The sequence below is a fragment of the Acinonyx jubatus genome, chromosome A3 (genome assembly GCF_027475565.1).
Source record: "Acinonyx jubatus isolate Ajub_Pintada_27869175 chromosome A3, VMU_Ajub_asm_v1.0, whole genome shotgun sequence".
NCBI lineage: Eukaryota > Metazoa > Chordata > Mammalia > Carnivora > Felidae > Acinonyx > Acinonyx jubatus.
Genome location: NC_069388.1, coordinates 74,892,705 through 74,916,705, shown reverse-complemented (window position 1 = coordinate 74,916,705; position 24,001 = coordinate 74,892,705). Strand labels below are relative to the sequence as shown.

General features: G+C 36.4%; 1 protein-coding gene across 7 annotated transcripts in view; it reads right to left on the bottom strand.

Moving 5' to 3' along the window:
- Window positions 1-24,001, bottom strand: part of VRK2 (VRK serine/threonine kinase 2) — a 103,374-nt gene that overhangs the window by 6,020 nt on the left and 73,353 nt on the right. For all 7 annotated transcript variants that reach the window (XM_027072406.2, XM_027072405.2, XM_015074203.3 and 4 more), the window contains 4 exons: window positions 21,730-21,850; window positions 19,378-19,436; window positions 14,390-14,556; window positions 9,103-9,264 (listed from right to left, as the gene is read on the bottom strand). In XM_027072406.2, coding sequence (XP_026928207.1) covers window positions 9,103-9,264; window positions 14,390-14,556; window positions 19,378-19,436; window positions 21,730-21,850 — 509 coding nt within the window. The remainder of the gene's footprint in view (window positions 1-9,102; window positions 9,265-14,389; window positions 14,557-19,377; window positions 19,437-21,729; window positions 21,851-24,001) is intronic.

The window sequence follows — 24,001 nt, the reverse complement described above, 5'->3', positions numbered from 1 at the left end:
TTCCCACTTCCCACTAGGGGTTGTGGAAACTGGGGTAGAGTCCTGTCAGGTGTCACCACCATGCGTTAACCAGGAAGCACACCTACCCTTCCCCACCAAGCACTGAGGAGACTAAAGTGGAGCCCTGTCAAAAGACCAACCCCCACACTAACAAAGCAGTACTCTCTCCACTGGCGTTATGGAAATTATGAGACAGAGCCCTGTCAATGCCCAGCCTGTACTACTGAGCACTGACTTCTCCTTCCCTCTCTCCCAGACACTCTGGAGACCAAAGGGTAGAGCCTTGTAAACTGTCCTTCCCTGCACTCACACAACATAAGTAGTGCCTCTCTTCCTCTGCAACAGACACTGTGGACACTGTGCAGTAGAGCCCTAAGGACCATGCCCAGCCTGCATTAAGCAAACATTAGCAAAAAGCAGCAACCCTCTATTTCTCTTTGGCCTCAAATGTGGATAGGAGCCCAACTGACCCATCACTGTCATGCATTAAAAAAAAAAAAAAAAAAAGTATACCTCACATCCTTCTAGTTAGAAAACCTTGTTCTCAGGAATAGAACTACAAGAGAGCTAACTAGCCAAGCTATAGAAAAAAAAAAATAATACCACAAACCAATGGGATCTGATAATATTTATAGAGCACTACACCTCAAAACAGTAGAATGCATGGTCTCTTTAATCTCTCATTAAGACAATACCCTGTGTCAAAAAATAAACCTTAACAAATTTGAAATGATACAAAATATGTTCTCAGACAATAATATAAATTAGAAATCAGTAACAAAGAAAATGGAAAAAATCTTCACTTAGAAATTAACACACTCCTAATAGCCAAGGCATCAAAAGAAGTCTCATGAAAAAGTACAAAATTAAAAATACTGGGGTGCCTGGTTGGCTCAGTTGGTTAAGCATCCAACTTCAGCCCAAGTCATGATCTTGCAGCTCGTGGGTTCGAGCCCCACATCAGCCTCTCTGCTCTCAGATCCTCTATCTCCCCCTCTCTCTGCCCCTCCCCAACTTGCTCTCTCTCTCTGAAAAACAAATCAACGTTAAAAAATAAGTAAAATTAGGGGCACCTGGGTGGCGCAGTCAGTTAAGCAACCAACTTCTGCTCAGATCATGATCTCACAGTTCCTGAGTTTGAGCCCTGCTGACAGCTCAGAGCCTGGAGCCTGCTTCTGATTGTGTCTCCCTCTCTTACTGCCCCTACCCTGCTCATGCTCTGTCTCTCAGAAATAAATGTAAATAAATAATAAATAAAATTATAGGTACAAGAAAAGTACATTACATAAGGATTTATGGGATACAGTTAAACCAATACTTAATAGGACATCGATAGCATTAAATACCTACATTAGAAAAAATTAAAGGGCTCAAACAATAGTCTAACCTTCTACCTAAACTAGAAAAAGGAAAATAAACTAAAAATCAAGTTGAAACAAAGAATAGGAAAATCTGCCCAGTCTAAATCCAGCCTGTTTTGTAGAGTTACCAACTAAGAATTTTAAATATTTAAATGGTTGGAACAAACATTTTCTGATTGGAAAATTTTATGGAATTCAAACTTCAGTGCCATAAAATTTTGTTGGAACTCAGACTCATTTGTTTACATATTGTATATGATACTTTTGTACTATGGTATACAGCTGAATAGTTGTAACAGAGAGCATGTGACCTATTAAACCTAAATATTTAACTATTTGGCTGCTTGCAGAGAACTTTGACTACTCTTGAAATTGAATCCATAGTGAAAAGGAGAAATCTCTAGGCCCAGATGGTTTCACTGGAGAATTCTCTAAAATACTTTATTTACTTTAAAAATTTTTTAAATGTTTATTATTGAGAGAGTGTGAGCACAGGAGGAGCAGAGAAAGCAAGAGACAGAACCTGAAACAGGCTCCAGGCTCTGAACTGTCAGCACAGAGCCCCATGCGGGGCTTGAACTCATGAGCGGTGAGATCATGTCCTGAGCCAAAGCCGGAAGCTTAACTGAGCCACCCAGGCTCCCCTCTAAAACATTTTAAAAAGAAACAACACGAATTCTACTAATTCTGTTCCAGAAATTAAAAGGAGGAAGACTTGTCAACTCATTTTATGAGGCCAGCACTGCCGTGATACAAACACTGGATAAAGACAGTAGAATAAAAAGAAAGCTACACACCAGTAGTCCTCATTAACGGATGTAAAAGTTCTCAACAAAATACTAGGAAATTGAACCTAGCAACATATGAAAAGAATTCTACACCATGTAAGACTAGAGGGGTGCCTGGATGGCTCAGTCAGTTGAGCATCCGGCTTTGGCTCAGGTCATGATCTCACAGTTTGTGAGTTCAAGCCCCACGTTGGGCTCTGTGCTGACAACGCGGAAGCCTGGAACCCGCTTCAGATTCTGTGTCTCCCTCTCTCTCTGCCCCTTCCCTGCTCGTGCTCTGTCTCTGTCTCTCTCTCTCTCAAAAATAAACAAACATTAAAGAAATGTAAGACTAGTTCAATATTCAAACACTAATCAATGTCATCCACCATGGCAACAGTGTAAAGCTGAAAAATCATATGATATTAATTGATACAGAAAAAGCACTTGATAAAATTTAATACCCACTCATGATAACTCTTAGTACACTAGAAATAGAGGTGAGCCTCATCAACCTGATAACACCTACCAAAAATATACAGCTAACATCACACTAAATGGTGAAGAATAAACAACTCACATGTTCTTCAACACTACGTCCATACTTCAGAACATTCCTTATCAGTAAAAAGGAATGAACTATACTGAGACATGCAAACTCAGATGGATCTCTATCTAGGGCATTATGGTGAATGAAATAAAGCCCATGTCAACAAGTTACATAGTAAAGAATTTGATTTGTACAACATGCTCAAGATAATCTATTATAGTGATATGGAACAAATCAGTGCTTTCCAGGGTTTAGGATAAAGGGGAGGGTGTCCATATAAAGCAATACACGGAAGTTTCTATGTGAGGGAGTTTCTTCCTAGAACAGTTCTGTACAGTAATTTTTGTGATTAGTCTATACATGTAATACAATTTAACAGCAACATACACATATGAGTGCATGTAAAAACTGATGACCAAATAAGGTATGTATTTTATAGTAGTATGCCAAAGTTAGTTCCTGGTTTTGAAAATTATACTATTGTTATAAGATGATGTCATTGGAGGAAGCTGGGTAAAGGGTACACGGGAGCTGAAGGAAGGGTACATGGGAGCTCTCTATTGCAATTTCTGAGTGTGCAATTATTTTAAAATGAAATGTTAAAAAAATAAATTCAGAGGTAAAATATAGTTCCAGCTCTCCCACACCAAAAAACAAAATACAAACAAACAAACAAAAAAAGTAAAGGTGAAATAAAGATATTTTCAGACAAGAAGTGAGAGAATTAGTCTCCAGGAACTTTCCACTACAATGTTAAAGGAAATTCTCTGCGAAGACGGGAAATGAACCAACTGTAAACTCAGATCTATGGGAGGGCTGAAGAATTCCAACAGCAATAAATATGAGACTTTTTTTTTCCTCTCAATTTCTTTGAAATACAAGTGATTTAAAAAAAAAATAATTTAACGTTTATTCATTTTTGAGAGACAGAGACAGAGCATGAGCAGGGAAGGAGCAGAGAGAGAGGGAGACACAGGATCTGAAGCAGACTCCAGGCTCTGAGCTGTCAGCACAGAGCCCAACGTGGAGCTCGAACCCATGAACTGTGAGTTCACAACCTGAACCAAAGTTGGATGCTTAACTGACTGGGCCACCCAGGTGCCCCAAAACTGATTTTTTAAAGCACAATAGTAACCGCATCATGGAATTAATTATATATGTTAAAAAAAAGTATGACAACAGTAGCACAAAGGATGGAAATGTATTTTTGCAAGATTCTTATATATGAAGTCGTTTATTAAATCAAGGTAGATTATTATACAAGTGAAAGATGTATATTATAATTTCTAGAGCTATGTTAATATGGTAGCCACCGACCACATATGACTTGAATACTTGGAATATGGCTAGTCTAAATTGAGGTGTGCTGTTAGTGTAAAACACACCAGATTTTGAAGACTTAATATGAAAAAAAGAATGTAATATGTCTCCATTTTTATTATAGTTACAATATTTGGGGTATTGGTTTAATTAGAGTTGTTTTTATATTATTAAAGTAAACTTTAATTAGAGTGGTTTTAGAGCAGGGGTTTGCAAACTTTTTCTTTCAAGGGCAGATAGTAAATATTTTAGGATTTGGGGGCCACACAGTCTGTGTTCTAAATACTCAGCTCTGCCACTGTAGCATGGAAATACCCATAGACAACATGTAAGAGACTATGTAAACGAATGAGTATGGCTATGTTGCAATATAACTATTTAACTTTAACTATTAACAATACAACCATATAAGTATATTTAAATATAACTACTTAAAATAGGTGACCTGCTGACTTTGGCCCATAGGCCATATCTTGCTGTACTAAAGTAACCACTACAACAAAAACAAAACAGCCCAGAGAAGCACAGTTTACAAATTGAAGATATGAGAGACAAATTCCCACTTACTCCAAAAGAAAGCAGGAGGGAGGTAAAAAGTGACAAAGAATAAACGGAGCAAAAAGAAACCAAATAGTGAGATTGTAGATTAAATTGAACTACAATAATTACATTAAATGGAAATGGGACAGATTGAAAGGAAGGTTTGTGAGGTCGTGCAAAAAAAGCAAGACTTAAACTGTTATTTACAAAAGCACTCACAGACACAAAGACACAAAACACAAACATTAAACAGAAGGATGGAAAAGGACACACCATGCAAACTAATCATAGGAAGGCTGGAATTGTTAAAGTAAAATTCAAGACAAAAGAATATTGACACATGTAAGAAAGATGTTTAACAATGATAAACAATATTTCACCAAGAAGATGTAACAGTTCTGTATCTGTATGTCCCTATTAACAGCATGAAAATTCATGAAGAACTTACAAAACTAAAGGAAATATAGACAACTCCACAATTACAGTTGAAGATTTAACATACCTTGTCATTGACTGATTAAACAGGAGGACAAAATAAACCAAAGCAGTAAGGATACAGAAGGACTGAACAACACTATCAATTTAACCTAATCAACATTTATAGAATAGTAAATTCCAAATTCAGAATATATATTTGTTACAAGCACATGAGGAACATTCATCAAACTAAGTCTTCTTCTTGACCATAAAACAAGTTTCAGTGTATTTTAAAGGATTGCAAGAATATGCTCTGATAAATTAGAAGTCAATAACAAAAACATAGCAATAAAATCTCAAAAATATTTAGGAATTAAAAAATCATGCTTCTAAAATCCATGGGGTCAAAGACTAAGTGAAGGGAAATTAGAAAATATGTTTAACTGAACAACAATGAAACACAATATATCAAGATTTGTGGAATACATCTAAAGCACTGCTTAAAATTCTTTGTAGCTTTATATATTTTAGAAAGAAAGGCTTAAAAGTAATGATTTAAGCATTTACCTTATGAAACTTAAAAAAAAGAGTACCCAAAATAAGTATAAGGAAATGAAAAAGAACGGTAATTAGTAAAAAAGAAAAAAAAACCTCAGCAGTAGCTAATTCAACAATTGGTTCTTTGAAAAGATCAATAAAAGTGATAAGCTAGACTGTAAAAAAAAAAAAAAAGAAAGAAAAAAATTCCTTGGAAGATACATATTACCAAAGCTGACACAAGAAGAAAAAGAAAATCTAATGATCATTATAGAGAGTAAATTCATAATTAAAGATTTTCCTACAATAAAATTCTAGGCCCAGATGATTTTCTTGCTAAATTGTAGGAAACATTTATGAAAGATAAATCTCACTAAAACAGTTTCTGAAAATAGACATGTCCAATTTGCATAATGACCTGAAAACAAAACCACACAAGGATATTATAAGAAAAAAAATTACAGATCAATATCCCTCATCAATGTAGATATAAAAACCCTTAATGGAATAATAGCAAATTGAATTCAGTATGACAACACATTGTGACTAAATGTGGTTTACCCCAGAGAAAAAGGTTGATTTAACACTCAAAAATCAATGCAATTCATTGCACTAGTAAAGGAGAAAAATCATATGATCATTTCAGTAGATCCCAAAAAAGGACTTAAAATACACTCATGACTTAATTTTTTTCAACAACTACAATGAAATTTCCTCAGCCTGATAAGAGGACATTTAGGAAAAACCTACAGCTAACATCATACTTAATGTATAAAGAATGAATGTTTTCCACCAAAGAACAGGAACAAAGAAAGGATGCCCATGCTCAGTGTAGTATTAGAGGTCATAGAAGGTATAACAAAGCATGAAAAAAAGCTATGAAAGGCATACATGTTGGAAAAGAAGTAAAACTCTATTCACAAACATTACTGACTATGTATAAAATCCTAAGAATCTGCCAAAAAACGAGAATTAAAAAGTGACTTTAGAAAGATCTCAAGACACAAGGTCAATATACAAAATGATATTTACAATAGAATTAAAAAACAAGAGATTTAGAGACAATTTTAATGGAAGATGTATACGATACCTACACCAAAAACTACAAAACACTTAGAGAAATTAAAAATCCACACAAATGGAGACAAGTATCGGGTTCATGCATTGGAAGACTCAAATGTGTTGTTGGGATTTCAGTTGCCCCTAAACTGATCTTTAGATTTAGTGGAATCACAATCAAAATTCCATTTTGCTTTTTAGTGGAAATTGACAAACTGGTTCTTAAATTTTATGGAGAGGAAGAGGACCCAAAGCATTCTTGAAGAAAAGGGTTGAAGGACTTGTACTACCTAATTTCAGAACTAGTTGTAAAGCTGCAGTAATTGATGTACTGTGGTTTTGGTGTAAGGACAGATAGACTGATTAGAAGACAAGAGAGAGTTCAGAAATAGACCACAATTTACACTGTCAGCTGACTTTTGAAAAAGACTCCAAGGAAATTTAATTAGGAAAAGGAAATCTTTTTAACTAATGATGCTGTGACAGCTGGCTCTGATGGAAAACAAGAACCTCAACCCCTTATACACACAAGAATGATTTGAGCTCATGGACTCAAAATGAAAGCCAAAACTAGAAGGCTTTTAAAAAAATATTTAGCAAACTGTGACCCTAAGATAGGCAAAGTTTTCCCAGGTTTCTTTACAGAAAACATTGATAAATTGAACTTCAAATAAAAATAACAAACAGTTTTTGCTCATTAAAGACAAATAAATGAATAGGGAGGCTGCACACTAGGAGAACATATCCACAATACAGATGTATAAAGAATTCCTACAACTCAGTAATAAAGAGACTATCATCCAAATAAAAATGGATCAAGACATTTTACAAAAGAAGACATGAATGGGGAGTCAGCACATGAAAATGGTACCCACAGTTATTAATTATCAGGTCAATGATAATCGGACTCAACAGAAATACTAATACATAAATGTTGGAATGCCCAAAATTAAAAAGACCAACACCACCAAATGCTGGGGAGGATCTGGGATTACTGGTGGGAGTATAAAATGGAAGTACTTGTCAGCTTTTTATAGAGGTGAACGTACATCTGCCCTGTGAACCAGCAATTCCACTTCTCAGGACAAACGAAATGTAACCATAGAAGGACTTGTGTCACAATGTTCATAGCAACTATTAATTATGATGGCTAGAGCCAGGGGCAGCCCAGGTGTCCTGGGAGAATGGATATATGGCTTATGGTGTACTACACAATGGAGTTCTGCTCAACAAGAATTAGTGATACGTGTAACAATATGGATGAGTTTCAAAAACAAACTAACAAACAAACAAACATGCTGAGTGAAAGAAGCCAGACACAAAAGAGTGCATTCTGTATGACTAACATGGTACGTGACATTCTAGAAGAGGCAAAACTAACCTAGTGTGAAAATCAGAATATCAGAACAGTGGTTGTTTGGGGGAAAGGGACTGACTGAGAAAAGGAACAAAGAGCTTTCTGGAGTGATAAGATCTGCACACACATATCACAAATGCCCACACCAGTTACAATGAATCAATTTCTTGGCTTGGAACCTGGGCATCAGGTTTTTTTTTATAGTCCCTTCCTATCTCCATACACAAAGTGATTCTGGTGCATAGTACCGGTTGAAAAAGAACACACAAGAATCTCAAAATTTTGTCACCAAGCAATATTTGTAATTTTACAAATGGGAACTACAAGTTCAAAGGATTCTTATTAGTACTGTAAAAACATTCTCTGGATAAACGTGTATACTTGTTGGTTGAATGCCCAACTTGTATGTGTCTAATTTTCACCTTGGCTGCCAAGAGGTTCAGAGCCAAATTCAGTGCTCAGTTTAGTGATTAACATCTCAGTGCCTGATAAACCAATTTTGAGGGGCGAGGGTTTGGGAGATAGAAGATGGGGGCATTAAAATATCCTGTTTCACATTTTAAACTACCTCAAATTATTTGAGGAAAATGATGGTGTATAAAGCATATAAAACGTTGGTCATTTTGGAAAAAAAATATTTTTTCATTGAGGATATAAATACATTGATTGTATGGTTCTCCTTCTTCTCAGAAAAAGGTTCGATTAGGAAAGACTTTTGCTGTTGCTTGAATGAGTCCTCTGCTAAAGGTAAGTCACGACTCAACCAAATGATCGAATAACGTAAAAAATGCATCATTTTACAGTACAACCGTATCAACAGGGAAACTCTTCACTCACATTTGATTATAAGGGCGAGAGTGGAGGAACCCATGTAAGAGTATGGAACATGCTAAGAGTCCCTAATGGATCGTAGATGGCATAAAAAATTTAAGTGCACTTCATTACGTTCTCAGGGTAAAGAAATCAGATCTGTACGCAAATGTGCTCACTGTCATTCTGTTTCTGTGATGATTGGTGTGGGCTGCTTTGATTTTATCCACTGGATAGGATATTTTCTGCCCCTTCTCATTTAACAAAACCATACAACCTTGGCCCCCAGGAGAAAATGAAAGGTCTTTATTCCCAAACGGCATATTCTAATATAACATTAAGGAAAAAAAAAAAAAAAACACAACACAACAAAAAGCCTCTCACCTGAGCTGTTTCACTGTTAAGCAATCTAGTCAGCGGCTCCTCTGTTTGCACTTTTCTCCCGGTTGAACAGGACTCAGCACTTCTCTCACCACGGATGTTTTTTTCTATTAACCTATTTTGCATCTGATTGACTTGCTTTGTTGCAGCCTTTTGAGAAACAACCTGTTGATTGAGAGTAGTAATGTATAATGAAAACTTTTGACACTTGTACAACAAAAATGCTTCTATGTCCAGATTCTTGAAAATTCTAAACTTGCCAAGCTTTGAAAAAAAAAAAGGAAGAATTAAAGAGGAAACCAACAAATGGATGTTATAGAAAGAATATAGCAGTTGGCAAGATCCAGACCCTTTCTCATCAATAGTACAAGACCAATTAAAATTAGTGTCACTGTTATACGCTCTTTAGAAATTATCTCTACAGATAGCTTGCTTATTGAAAACGGCATTTTTACAGAAAACTGTCACATTCTAAAACTGCACATGAATTCATTATTAACCTTTGCTGGGAGTGGATCCAGTACATCTTTTTAGTTTAAATTCTTATTAATTAGAATCTTCGTTTTCTATCATTGAAGTGAGCCTAATGAATGTGAACGTATAAAAGGAGCTTATAATGTTGCTTACTTTCTTATACAGGTAATTTAACCTTTGAGTAGATGAGTAACAGTTCGTGCCACCTGGTACTGTGCACCAGTATCAAAGGTTAAGTTCTACAACAAGCCTGCTGTCTCTCAGGTTCTTTTTCACACTGTGGTGTTATCTGGGGGATGACTGACTCTTAATAACCTTGAAGTAGACACGGAAATCGAAGGGCAGATCCCACAATTCAGCTGGAAGATTAAAAGCCACAGTGAAGATCCTTATGTGAAGTATTTGGTCAGCAGCTTCATGTTTACAGCAGCTGAAAGTGCCATCACCTTTCTTCATGGGTTAAAGAGGGGCCAGAAGATAGGAACAGCACAAGGGGAAATAATGGAGTAGCCAGTGCCAAAACAGAGAATGAATTACGTTGGCTAGGCGAGCAGAGCCTTAATTTGTAGTCTCTCAATTTTTAGCTTCTATTGCCAAGTGTGTTCACTCCTTCCCTTTAAAATATGCTGGTGTTTTGTGGGGAGGTTTAAGCTGTCACAACACCATTCTTTATTCGCCCCTCCTCCCGGATCCTGGCTTCTCAAAGGGTAGCAAAGCCATTGCTTTTCAGTACCCTGACAATTGGCATTGTTCCCTAATCACTCAGGGTTTCTTTATTTTCACCACTCAAGTCTCCCAAACTACTGGGAAAATTCATGGGTAACCACCTTCTGAGTCACACTCCCACTGAAGTCATCTTAGTGATAAATGCTCACCATACCACTGGTGCGAAACAAAGGGTTTCCCAAAGCTGTTGTACACCGGTTCGTTCTGATGAAAGACTGGCTTGCCAATCACTGTGAAAATGTGTTTTATGATAGAAGGGATTAGTTGAGATACTGAGGTTTTTAATGCCTCACTTTAGGTATAAGAGTTTCTGGCCTGGGAGCCTCTGATGTACAAACAAAATCTGATCTAATATATTCAGTCCTCTGTGAGGCTTTCTGGAAGAGATGGTGCCTCCTGGATCTGCCGTCAGTTGGCTGGATGGGCAGGTTGCGCTGCCATAAGCATTTCTAGCTAATAAACAAGATGATACCCAGTTTATGGAAATTTTCTATTTCTAGGGGAACTTTTAAAATGGTAAGAGTGAAGTGGGATAAGTTTTACTCTTAATTGTGAACAGAGGTAAAACGTTTTCTCAAAGATGTAAGAGTGAATATAGAAAACACTCTGGGCATCGCACGAAATCAAATAAAATACTACCCAAATAGGTGTCATCTTCAAGAGAGAGGCTATTCAGATCAGGTATTTTTTATTTAATTTTCCATTGGCACTTCAGTGTTCCAAGAAATCAGGAATACTTTTGGCCTCCTGAAATCTAGTGAGCCAAAAATGTGCTCACAAATGAGAATTTATATTCTACTTTTCTCACACAGTATAAATATAAATAGAATTATTTTGAGAATTAAAGCTCAAGAAAGAATTTTATGAACTTTCAAGGTCAACACAAAGATTACTACCATGAATAATAATATATATATTCATCCCTGGATTTGCTGCTAACCTCAGATTTAGAGTAAATGAAGGGACAAACTCTTACTTGTCTGAAACGTAAGACAGCTTGAACATTTTCATTCTGCCCTACAGTTACTCCTCTGCCTAGGGAGAGCACTTAGGAAGGATGGGTGTCTGTAGTATTACAATATGGATTCAAGCATCATAACAAGGAGAGAGATATGATAAGCTGGTAAAAGGATCCTCTACTGGCTGTGGAAGAAACAGCTTATTCAGAGGGTTGAACGGGGGCCTTCAATAATGCTGGTTTTCCAACGTGGCTTTAACATTCTCATCTGGGAATTCTAGAGCTTTAGCTCACCTCAATAAGCATTCTTACTGAAATATGGTTTCCTTCAGTGAATTTTGGACATTAAATCCCAGTGGATGGTATAAATAGACTGTGGTAGCCTGATGATAGATTCTTCTAATTTGACAGTGTTACCTCAGGAGCCATCGGAGCTACTAAAGAGTGATTTCAGCTATACAGAACATCATTTTGATTGAGGCAAATGCCCCAAAAGATTTGCCTTTCAGAAAAAAAAAAATATCAATGTCTCTACTGTCTTGACAAAAATTCATTTCCAATTTAACTCCAGTAACAGTATTGGAGGACTTGTGTAAGAAGGCGGCTCTGTTTACAGGGAACAGTTTATGATGCCTTGTAAAAACCTAGTATTGGAAAAATACCTCCTTTTTCTTTTGCAAAAAGATGCTGTAAGTTTGCCAAGATTCTTAACGGTGATGTGCTATTTTCTAATACCTAACCAAAGCATATTTTTGTTAGGAATACTAAATTTAAAAGGTACAACCATTTTTGCTGAGGGAAATAACATTTTAAAAAAATGAGCATTCATAACTTTCCTTTGAATACTGAATGATAGAAATATTTTATTTACCTAACGGTATATGTTTTCTGGTACTGACTTCTTTTTTAGTATCTTTGTCCAAAGAGTGTAAGTTCAGGATTCATTCAATATTCTGTTAAATAACTAGAGTAATCCATGTATGAAGTAACAGAAAACGTTTTTAGTTACTAATAAGGAGATTCTGTCTGGGACTAAAAAGAGAAATCTGGGGCCATGTGGTTGATACTCATTCTGGACCTAAAATGATTTTTGTTATGGAAGCAATCAATTGTGGAAACTAGCCTATACTTTTGTCATTCAGGGAAACTGAGTACAGCACAGTTTATATAGTCATATTTTGCTTTTCAACATTTTCAAGTTTAGTATTTGCAACATTACAAAATCTGTAAACTTTAAAAATACTTATTCACCACATGGTGAACCTATTTTTATATTAAGATTATAACATATTTATGTGCACTTAAAATACTACAGAAATAAAGTCTTTATTCAATAACTATTGATCGGCTGTGAACTACATCCCCAAAACCTCTTACTGTCTTTATATCGGGGTGGTCATATTGTTAGAAATTAACTAAGGTCTTAAGAATGCATATTATTCTTAGTGTTTGCTTTTTACTCATAATCAAAGCGCTCTAATCAAAAGGGAAGAATAAAATATTTTTGATTGAGGCTCATTGGAAAAAATGTTTTATGTTCTATTCTCTGCATATAAAAGTGGTTTCACAACAAACATCTTTTGAATTTGATGAAACTGAAAAATTCTGGTGGATAATAATTAGAATTTTACATCAGAGGATATAACTATCAGTTTTTAAAATGGCTTCTTTTATATTTCAATTAAGTTTATGAAACTGAAAAACTACAGAAAAGGAAAAAAATCTACTTAAATTAGTGTAGATTAAGTGGTGACCATTATTGTAAGGGAGATACTACGTTAAGGAAATGGCTCTTTGTTTTGTTGCAAAAGTGATAAAAACACAAAAGTCAATAAAACTGTTAAAATAAGTCTCAGTAATTACCAAGATCAAAATCCACTGGCTTTTTATTAAACATGAACTTTTGTTCTGCCTTCTGCAATACGTAAATAGTGCTGACAATTGGTTTGTGAGGCATTTGCTACAATAAAATGTAATTGTATCATGAGAGAAAGGTGACAATCAGGAGATCATGAAAAAATTACATATTCTCACTGGTAGTTAATTAGCCATGCAAAACCTCCTCAAACAGATATTCTCTTCTATTAGGAATGATTACTATGCAGGCCTACAGATGTCAATACCACAGTCATTCAAATACTTCTTTCCCTACTAATTGAAGGTTGTAAAGCTCTGGTGCCAAGGTTTTGCTTCCAAAGAGCTAATTTATGACTAGAAGGATATTTTATGTCTTCAGTTGCAGCAGCTACAAAATTCAGCAAATCAGAACCATCTGTGCACTGATACTTGACTCACCATCCATCTAGCGGCCTATCAGTCACGTTAGTTTGCATCCTGCATTCTTGGCTCATGAACACTTGTGATGATCCAAAGTTCATAAGAAATATTAAAAATGAATGGCATCCTGACCCTACCTTATTGCACATGCATCGGGGAGAAAAAGCCCTCCCTACAGGTTTTGCATGTGGATCGTGTCCAGGAAGGGCTGGACATTTAGTTGCCTGTCCAGTAGCACTGCTCACAGGAATCTCAGGTTTCCCCCACCCTGTAAAAAATGTTTTAAATCCTAATTCTTGTGTATTGTTTCAAGTTCTCTCTCTCTTTTTTTAAGTCAGTGGGAAGATAACAGAGTATAGGAGAAAAGGGTAACTTAAAACTTTTTAAAAGGTTATTTTTGTAGATTGATGTATCAGTGCATACAAGTAGTCTGGTTAAACCTAAGAATATCATCATTATCACCCCCAAATTGTGGAATTATGGCCAAACTGGCAAACAAAAGCAGAGGGCAATAACCAAAGAAATCTGAAGAAAAGCAACGAATAAAGGTTGTCCTGAATAAAGTCAGATTAGCCTTTAATCTTACCCTGGTCATGTCTCTGTGACCTCAGCGACTGCTTTATTTCTTTAATAGTACCCTAAATAGGCCATGGATCCTACTGTTTTTCTCTAAGAGACAATAGGTCAAAAGAACTTGCAACAAAATTTCCTGGAGCTCAGTTAGGAGAAATAGGAATTAAATGTAATAAGCAAGAAAGTGGGTTGTCAGACTCCCTCTGAGACCCAAAACAACTTCATTTGGTAGAAAAGCCTCACAGAAGGTAATCGTAGGATCCCAGGGACTATGTTACTTACTTTTTGATTGTTTGGAGTATCCACATTCACACTGTCTCCTTTAGTGGAAAATTCCAGTGGTCCTAAAGGTGTTCCACCTGGGTTCAGAATTTTCTTGAGCATTTGATAGTTTGGCTTTTCATCATATGCTAAATTATGAGCACATACCAAATACTGGGCTATTTCACCTGTGAGGTGTAAATTTTTTTTTACATGTTATTCGTAATTGTCAAGAATTGTCAAGACTCCAATATCATCAAAATCTCTCTATTCTGTCTTACACGTGCACACAACACACATCCTGAAGAAACTAAGAATAAACAATTCGATGTAAAGCACTTTTCAAATGATATCCCAAAATGACTGAAATATAGTGACTTAGAGATTTGACAAGATGGGAGAAACTGGTAATTTTTTTACACATCTTTGTTGATATGTTTACATTTCACTAATCTTATCAAAGGAAGCAAATTTTAAAATTATAGTTAGTGAGTTTGATTTATGAAGTGCAACTACTAAGAACTACATGAATAATATAATAGACCAGACATGCTTCATACTTTATGTTGAAGTTTTAAAAATTCAGTTAAAAACAAGTGTTACTTATTATAAACCTCCTTACTTCAACGGAAAAAAAAAAATCACTGCAAGTTTTAATTCAGGCTTTGATTTTGAGATTATAAAAGTACATTTAGAGGGATGCCTGGGTGGCTCAGTCAGTTGAGCGTCCGACTTCGGCTCAGGTCATGATCTCACAGTTTGTGAGTTCAAGCGCGGAGTCGGGCTCTGTGCTGACAGCTCAGAGCCTGGAGCCTGACAGCTCAGATTCTGTGTCTCCCCCTCTCTCTGCCCCTCCCCTGCTCATGCTCTACGTCCCTCTGTCTCTCAATAATAAATAAACGTAAAAAAATTTTTTAAAGTACATTTAGAAATGAGCTTGAATTCTAGGTTTTTAGCCATGACTAATTTTAGAATTCATCGAACCTTCCTGGAGTCCTCCACACCTAGCTAGCCTAGTGCATTCACTAGTGCATTCATTATATAGCCTTTCTGATTTAGAGCAGAAGGGTAAAATGTTGCTACTTTTTCAAGTTTGTTTGTTTATTTTGAGAAAGAGAGAGTGCAAGTGGGAAAGGGGCAGAGAGAGGGGGACAGAGGGAATCCCAAGCAGACTCCCTGCTGTCAGTGTGGAACCCAGTGTGGGGCTCGAACTCACAAACTGTGAGATCATGACTGAAGCCAAAACCCAGAGTCAGATGCTGAACGGACTGAGCCACCCAGGCATCCCTAATCTTTTTCTAATGTAATCTCTTCCCTAGAACTATAGTAACCCCCTTCCCCCTGCCAGAAACTATGAACTACAAACTTCTAAATAAAAGCAGAATTAGTAACCCAAAGTTACAAATATAGCTGCCTTAAAACAAATGTAGTTTGCATTTTTGTTTCAGATGGAGATTCAATCTAAAATCCAGACACAAGTTAAGTGATCATACCATATACTGTTTAAAATCTGGCATGTTTTCATTTGTTCACAGAGATGTTTAGATACTCCACTTTTTACAAGCTTTTCCCCTTCAAAAACTTATTACTGACACAGACACAAGTACCTCTTACTAAGTTGTTTATATTCCCATGGCAGGGAAAATCTGGGAAGCTTTGTGGGTTGGCAGGAGTGACTTCCTAATCCTTCCTTTTCCCTCCAGGCCCACCTCCATTCCAGTGGGGAACCGCGGACCCTGGGTTTATCTCCCTATGGGGAAGAATTCCAAAAGGAACAGTCACCATCCTGTTCCTCTACAAAAGTCGGAGTGACCATTTTATACCATATTGTCCATAGCCATTTTCTAGGAATATAAGGCTACTGTGGCGAAAATGAGAACTCTTAGCTCCAGGTTTTTTTGGTTTTGTTTTTTGGGTTTTCCTTTCCTTTCCTTTCCTTTCCTTCCTTCCTTCCTTCCTTCCTTCCTTCCTTCCTTCCTTCCTTCCTTCCTTTCTTTCCTTTCCTTTCCTTTCCTTTCCTTTCCTTTCCTTTCCTTTCCTTTCCTTTCCCTTCCTTTCCTTTCTTTTCTTTTCTTCCTTCCCTTTCTTTTGATACTTAGGCAATTATAATGCAACCTACTTTTTCCCCTAATGTCTAAGATATACCAAATTCTGTTCTCTAACATTTGATCAAACAGATCTCTATTAGCTGGCAAGTAGTTATAACTCATGTTTCCAGAAGCCCATTGGGGAGGTTTGATTGCTGAAGGGATGATTAAAAAGAAAATGAGATTAAATTACATTCACTGTTATTTTAATGTAAATATTCTGTTGTTCTTTGGCCCTTTCAAGATTGGTAAGCCAGGTTTGGCATATATTATTATAATTCTATTAACCAAAATATCCCAAATGGAGGAGAGAGCTGAATAATCGGGGAGAAGTTTTCACAGGTCACCGTTAGAAGGCAATGGAAGATCCTGGCACTGCACCAATGGACAGCAGCTGTGCGGCAAAGCCTTCATGGGTCTGGGGCTTGGAAAAATGAGGCATCGGTGAGGTAGGAAAAGGAGAGAAAGAACCGCCCTCTTATAAATTCATTGTTATCAACCTGAAGCTTAGACTATTGTGATGTATTACTGCTTTAAATGTGAGCCTTCCAAGATCTAGATTTATTATATTAAGTATACTTTTTAATTTACTAGCATATTTCTGGAGCTATAAAACAAAATGCTTTGGGTAGTATGAAATGGTGATATTCTTGAATCATCTGCTTTTAAGCTAATGAAATATTAAGTATCATTACTATCATTTCAAGAAATACAAACTTTTCAAACTATTATTATTACACTGAACTAGACATGCGTGTTTCAACCTCTGTGGTGGTTTTATTTCATAAGCTGCCTTAGTAATAAACCTTTTATAAATCGGATTGTCATGCTTGCAATACCCACTCCTCAGCACGACCAACTAAGGGATCTTCAGTTAATAGTAAAGTTTCAAAGTTTTATGCTTTAGAAACAGAAATCTGCATTTTTTTTTTAATTTTTTTTTTAACGTTTACTTATTTTTGAGAGAGAGAGAGGCAGAGCATGAACGGGGGAGGGTCAGAGAGAGAGGGAGACACAGAATCGGAAGCAGGCTCCAGGCTCTGGGCCATCATCAGCCCAGAGCCTGACGCAGGGCTCGAACTCCCGGACCGCGAGATCGTGACCTGGCTGAAGTCGGACGCTTAACCGACTGAGCCACCCAGGCGCCCCCAGCAATCTGCATTTTATAAAATAATAGGATGGTCTCAAATAAATGGTTTGTACTGAAAATGGGGGACCAGGCACTCCTGTCATTTCTCATTATCATCCAAATCTTCTGATCTCCAGTAATAGAAGTGTCCTGAGTATACACAGGTTTCACAGGCATTTATCTTGTGGGACCCAGGGCATCTGGGCTTTCTTTTCTATTCCAGAACAGTTAGTTGCCTTTTGTGCAGGAGGGGCAGAAAAGGTAAAGGAGATACACAGTGAAAAAAAATTTTTTTGACATCTCCCATCTCTCTTTTTTGCTGTCTTATTGAGTAAAACATAAACAGTATAACTTGGTCAAAATGTCAATAAGCATATTAGCCAAGAAAGAATATTGGCATTTGAACCACATCACTCAGTGCAGTTACAGAAAGGAAAAGCCTTCAGTCCATCCCCTGACCCCCAGGAGAATACTCCCCCTATGGCGCCTCCATCAGAAGAGGGACCACAGAAAGTGGGAAGCAGGAGGCACAACACTGGGGCAGGCTTAGGACTTGGGGAATAGAGGTGGAAAAGCAGAACTGCTTTGTTCTTCTTTCGTTTCCCATGGAAATGAACATTTTCGTTTCTTGTCAAAGAAGGGCTATAAATATAAGTTTAAGATGATTTAACTCTACTTTTAAACTCTCAGATGGAAACTGATGCTATTTGACCTTATCTAGAGGGTCAGCGTACACATTTACTTTCATAAGTCAGCTAAAAGCTAACGTTGAGATTGCCCAATATATAGAGAGAACAAGGTTCTTTCTGCTTATCTGTCTCTGAGAAAAAGTGAGGCTGACAATAGAAGGGACTCTTTTCTCTAAGACAATCGAACTCATTTGCTAAATTGGTGAACTACGTGCCATGCATGCATATGCAAATGACAGGCACTTGGGTAATTCTGAATTGACTATTTTTACTGATAATACTGTCAATTTAAAGAATTCCAAAACAATCCATACTAACTCAAAAGAGAAAACCATTTAATGAAATGTACCTTCAAATCCCAAGGTTATATGCCTTTGCTAATCCAAAATTTTTTTGCAGGCTGTTCAGAGCACAAACCCTGAAGGGTTCGGCGATGCAAGTGTTCAATGATTTGGTTATTTTATTTTTATTTTATTTTTTTAAGTTTATTTATTTTGAGAGAGAGAAAGCGAGAGAGTACAAGCGGAGGAGGGGCAGAGAGAAGGAGAGGCAGAATCCCAAGCAGGCTCTGCACCATCAGCACAGAGCCCCGTGTGGAGCTCAAACTCAGCAAGATCATGACCTGAGCCGAGATCCAATCAGATGCTTAACCAACTGTGCCACCTAGGCACCCCAATGATTTGTTTTTTTTAAATTAATGATTGAAGGTGCTCTTTCCTTAGATCAACTTTATCTTCTTTGAACAATATGAAGAGGAACAAAAACAGAACGTCAACTCTAAAAATACTAGATACAGTTGACTATTAAACCTGTATATGATACCCCCTCCCCTGCCAAAAAAAAAAAAAAAAAATCAGTCAACAAAGCCTAGAACACTGCCTAAATATTTTCTTGTAGCATTCTTGTAGCATTGTAGTGTTCTAATGTCAAAGAAGATGTAAACATTCTCTTCCGTAGCAACTTATCTGTAACCCTGTGTAGGGTTTTCTCCGACCCATGTGGCAGTGGGAGAGTGTGGGTTAAGCAAAAGCTGTAAAACAAGAGTGACAAATGTGGTGACGTGTAAATCACATAGGAGAAGGTAGAAGTTATCATTTGACTTACAGCAACTGCTTCCGGAAGGAGCCCATTTAAGCACTGACTCAGGAAGCTCATCCAACAGACTAAAATGAAGTAGAGTAATACACAATGAATTTGTAATCCTGCGATTTGTTGTTTTGATTAGAAAACAAAATTCAAATTCTGTGTTGGTGGGTCACCCATATTGTGACTTTCAATATTTTTTTCACCCACCTGCTATGGATAAGAGGGTAAGTGGAGGTGGAGGGGATCCCTCCATTCTCACTGAGCAATTTTATATCAATCACCTAGAAACTAAATGTAGATTTATACTATAAATGCTTGCATTCGAAGTTTGTAATACAAAAGTAGGGATATCCATCATGATTTTTTCTTAAAAACAAGAAAAAATACATAGGAAAATTCGATCTGGATTTTCAGGAGATTTTTCCTCAGGTACTTACCACTGGGGAGGGGCAAATTAATTATTTATGTATACCGTTCCCCAGTGGGAGCAGTATATGCTATCCTTTGATTCGAGAGGTTAACATTAAATAACCAAACAACAAAACAACAACCAAGAAAAGTCATTTTTCTAACTCTTTCCAGTGTTTTAGACTGAACAAGTACAATTCTTTTAAGTTGCTTCATCCACCAGTAATATAAACATGCAACTAAAATTACTGACATGAACGTCTGATTGACAAACTCAGGCCCAGGCAGAATTGCAACAATAAATTCACTGATCTAATATTACCCTATGTCAGGTAGATAAAAGGCATAGGGAGATAAAGTATTATGACTGTATATGCAAGCATGCCCTTACAAGGAAATTCAGAGTATGCCTTCTTAGCAGTTGAATGAATTATGATTATATAATATCAGAAGTTTAAAAATGTCTGTAGTTTATCTTAATTATAAACTTCATTATGTATCAGCTTCACTGGCTTATAGATTTATATTAGTAATTAAATAAAAATGAAGATATTAATATACATAAGGATCCCCAAAATGGAAATAGAGGTTATGTTTATTAACATTATATTTTATTATTTTACATGATACACTATTTTTGTATTTGAATATACACACATAGGCATATTCTTTAGATATCCACAATGAATTCAACTACATATGTATATTCTTAAAAGATTACAACAAATCATATTCATAAGTTTTCTTAAAAGAAAAAATACACATAATCACTAAAATTAAAATGTGAGCCTTTTAAATATAGTACATTATTCAAATCAGGTAAACTGAGGCTAAAAACTGGATATCCAGATTGCTTATACATGCCCATTACTGTGCTTTGACTTGACCCATACATTGAAGAGTGTTGGTTAATATGGACACATTAATCACTGCAGTAAAAAACTGATTAGATAGTTCTAATATTGACTTATATGAATGTGTTCGTTTGGGGTAAGGGACTAGGATGGTCAAGATTCCAGGCAGAGAAATATTTCATATAATATATCCGTACTTACAAATGTAACCTGCATTACTTTGCATCTGCAGGCTATATCCTCTCTATCAGGCACTGACACCACGCTGAATTTGAAGACTGATTTTAAATCAGACTGATTTACCCCTTCTGTAAACTTCTGTTGGGACTCACCCTACTTAAAACATAGCTGCCTTTTCCAATCACAATATTACACGTGTGGATAACTACTGTTGAGCATATCCTAGTATATGATGAAAAACTGGCTATTCTGTGCTGCATGCAATTGCTTTCTGTTAAGCCTTATCAGTGAGAAATTAGTAAAATAGTAACATACTCTGTTCTCAGTCTGACCTAGTTCTCTGCTAACAGATTCTAGATGAGAAGAATTGAATGAGGAATATTAAAAGTGTTTATGTGGTTGCAAGATTATCTCTTATATAAATACCTTATATAAAAGTTTTGTTTGTTTCTTCCTTAAGAAACAAAACTTCCCTCCAAGATACAGAATTAAGAAAGAGGTATATTGCTCTCACTTGAAAAATACAAGCCCAATTTGTCCCATTTCTTGTTGTTGCTTTGCCCAGTTAATATCAACCCCACCGAACTCAGACTGCCTCCTTATACATGTACAATGCTAATTTGAAAATACTCTTCCTTGAAAAGACTACCACCTAGAATCTAAGCTTTGGAAAACACCATGTAAAAGAACAAACACTTCACTTTATGTTTTGCATGACAACTCACATACATGCGATTTCATAGGTGTCTTCTTAATTGATTTTATGTCTGTAAAGTGTTTGGTTTTTCAAAAAATAGTTTTCAAATTTCAGAAATTTGCCTTGGTTCTCAGACTAGGAGAATGGCAATCTTCTCTGGGATATTTACTCCCTTTAATGTATCCCTTCAGACCTGCCGCTGTACGTGATGGAATACTTGAAAATGTGTACTTTGTTTTAGCAGTCTGAACAGCCACAGGGTCCCGCAGGCTCCGCTCCCAGGGCAGTCTCCCACATAACCACCGCAGCAGGCAGTAGCCGAGGGTTTCGAGGTCACTTCGTCTGGACAGGGCTAGAGGAGGAAGCATTGAGAAAGAAACATGAGGGACAAGCAAGTTTTGAGACAGAGAGAAATTGTCGAATGAACTACCACTGATGAAATACGAAAAAGCCAAATGGGCAAATGTGTTTTGTTTGTTCAGCTGGACTAAAACTTAAACGCCCAGGCTTTTGGCCCCAGTCCACAGACAGGCAGTGACTTGTTGCTGTTGAAAGTAAGGGTCAGTTTCCTCACCTCCTCCAACTTCATCCTTCCTTAGTCTGGCCTGTCACATGAACTTGATCTCCATGGCCTCTGACATGATCCAGACAACCCATAACCTGGCACCAACACTTTCTCAAAGAGCCAAGCAGTAAAACAAAGAAATAAATGTCTGCAGCTAAATTGCTAACATATGTTCCAGGAAGTCCATGGGGTCTGCGTTGGTCATGCAGAGACCCTTTGAGTGCAGACTAAACACTGATGGCCTTTCCTGTTCCACTCACACTGGGAGCATTTGATGTTGGAAGAATATGACAAAACTGCCATCTAGTGTGCAGTATTAAAAAACAGGTCTGTCGTAAGATTTTTCAATTAAATGAAAGTACAGGGTAAAAAATGCCTCCTGCTTTTAGGTATCCGGTTCTAAAATTTTACAAATATTTTTAGATATATAAGCAGTGCCAAGCTACAATTCTGGCCAAATATCCTGAACAGAAATATAAAGGTGAGGCAATGATGTGCATGGGGTAGAGGCAGAGGTGGTTGGATACAGATTTTTGAAGTCAAACAGAGGCTTTCAGAATTTACAGTAAGATGGCTTTTCATCAAAAAATACAGAAGAACATTTCAGGCCACTGTAAGTATCATTTATATCAAACTATTAAATGCTGTAAACTGATTTTATCATAATTTTATATATTTTTTAAAATACCTATTTCAAAAGATGGACAATGAAATCTAATATAAGTAAAAATATATATAACAAATACTACTGAAATAATGATTAACACATTAATGAGATCCCACAAAATGATCTCATTTTTTTTTTATAACCATTTCAAATTGTCATAAAACAATGGGCTGGTATTTACATTTCTGCCATTACTTGAATGTTCATCTGTGTAGGGAAATAAAACCTCCTAAGTGCAGTATGTGGCTGTTAAACCTGCTGTAAACAGGTATCCTATTTTATGATCTTTCATTAAATAAACTCTGAAAAGTCACTCAGGAAACTTAGTTTTTAATTTAAAAAGTCACCTACTAAGAAGAATGCTGCTAGCACATCATAACTACTTTTGGTTACCATACACAAGTTATAATAAAAGCAAAAGACAAGATTAACTCTTACACTTACTCGATCTTAACTGCTATTAGAGTATTGGATTATTAAAGGCCCTCCAATTGAGCAGAATGCCACAGTCCCATGGGTACTGTTTACTTTCTTCACAAGCTTCAACAATGTCCTAATGCAAGACTTGGCTCTCCTATTCAAAGAAAAACACAATCTCTACCACGCTGGTTGGTACTGATTTCTTCAGTAATAAATCTCCCACTAATTATGGAATGGCTCCATTTATACAGATGTGTTCACAAGTCCCTTTTCCATTATGGCAATTCCCGATTACCACCACTTTAAATTCACATCCTCTAATTTTCAAAAAATAATTTTCAAAGAAAATATATATTCTGGCACCTGTTTGGACAACATAGGCTACACACAAAAGGCCCCTGGAGGAAAAATGATTAGAATTAAAATGGAATGAACCTTCCCATCACTTTCCCACCCTTCAACTGAGGGATGAATTGATATGAAGTTGTAAGTAATGACAAATCATTTAGATTTCTGAAGTCAATTTTTCATAAACTGGTCTTCCATTGAAATAGCCCTGTGAGAGTTAACTTTTACTTCACTATTATAATTAAAATACATGATCAAATTTTTCAACCTTTATTTTGTTTTATTGCACATATGCATTGATAATTTTAGTTAGGTAAATGTTTTACTACTATTGCCACTAAAATACATGTAATGTTAAAAAAAATCCTATAGTCACTCTTTCGCACCATTAAAAAGAGAACTCTCCCTGAAATTCCCTCCCAGAGAAACAAATTACAAAGTTCTATGTGTTTTAATGAAGTTCACCTCTAAGACCTAATGATTAGGTCTTCTTCCATCTACTA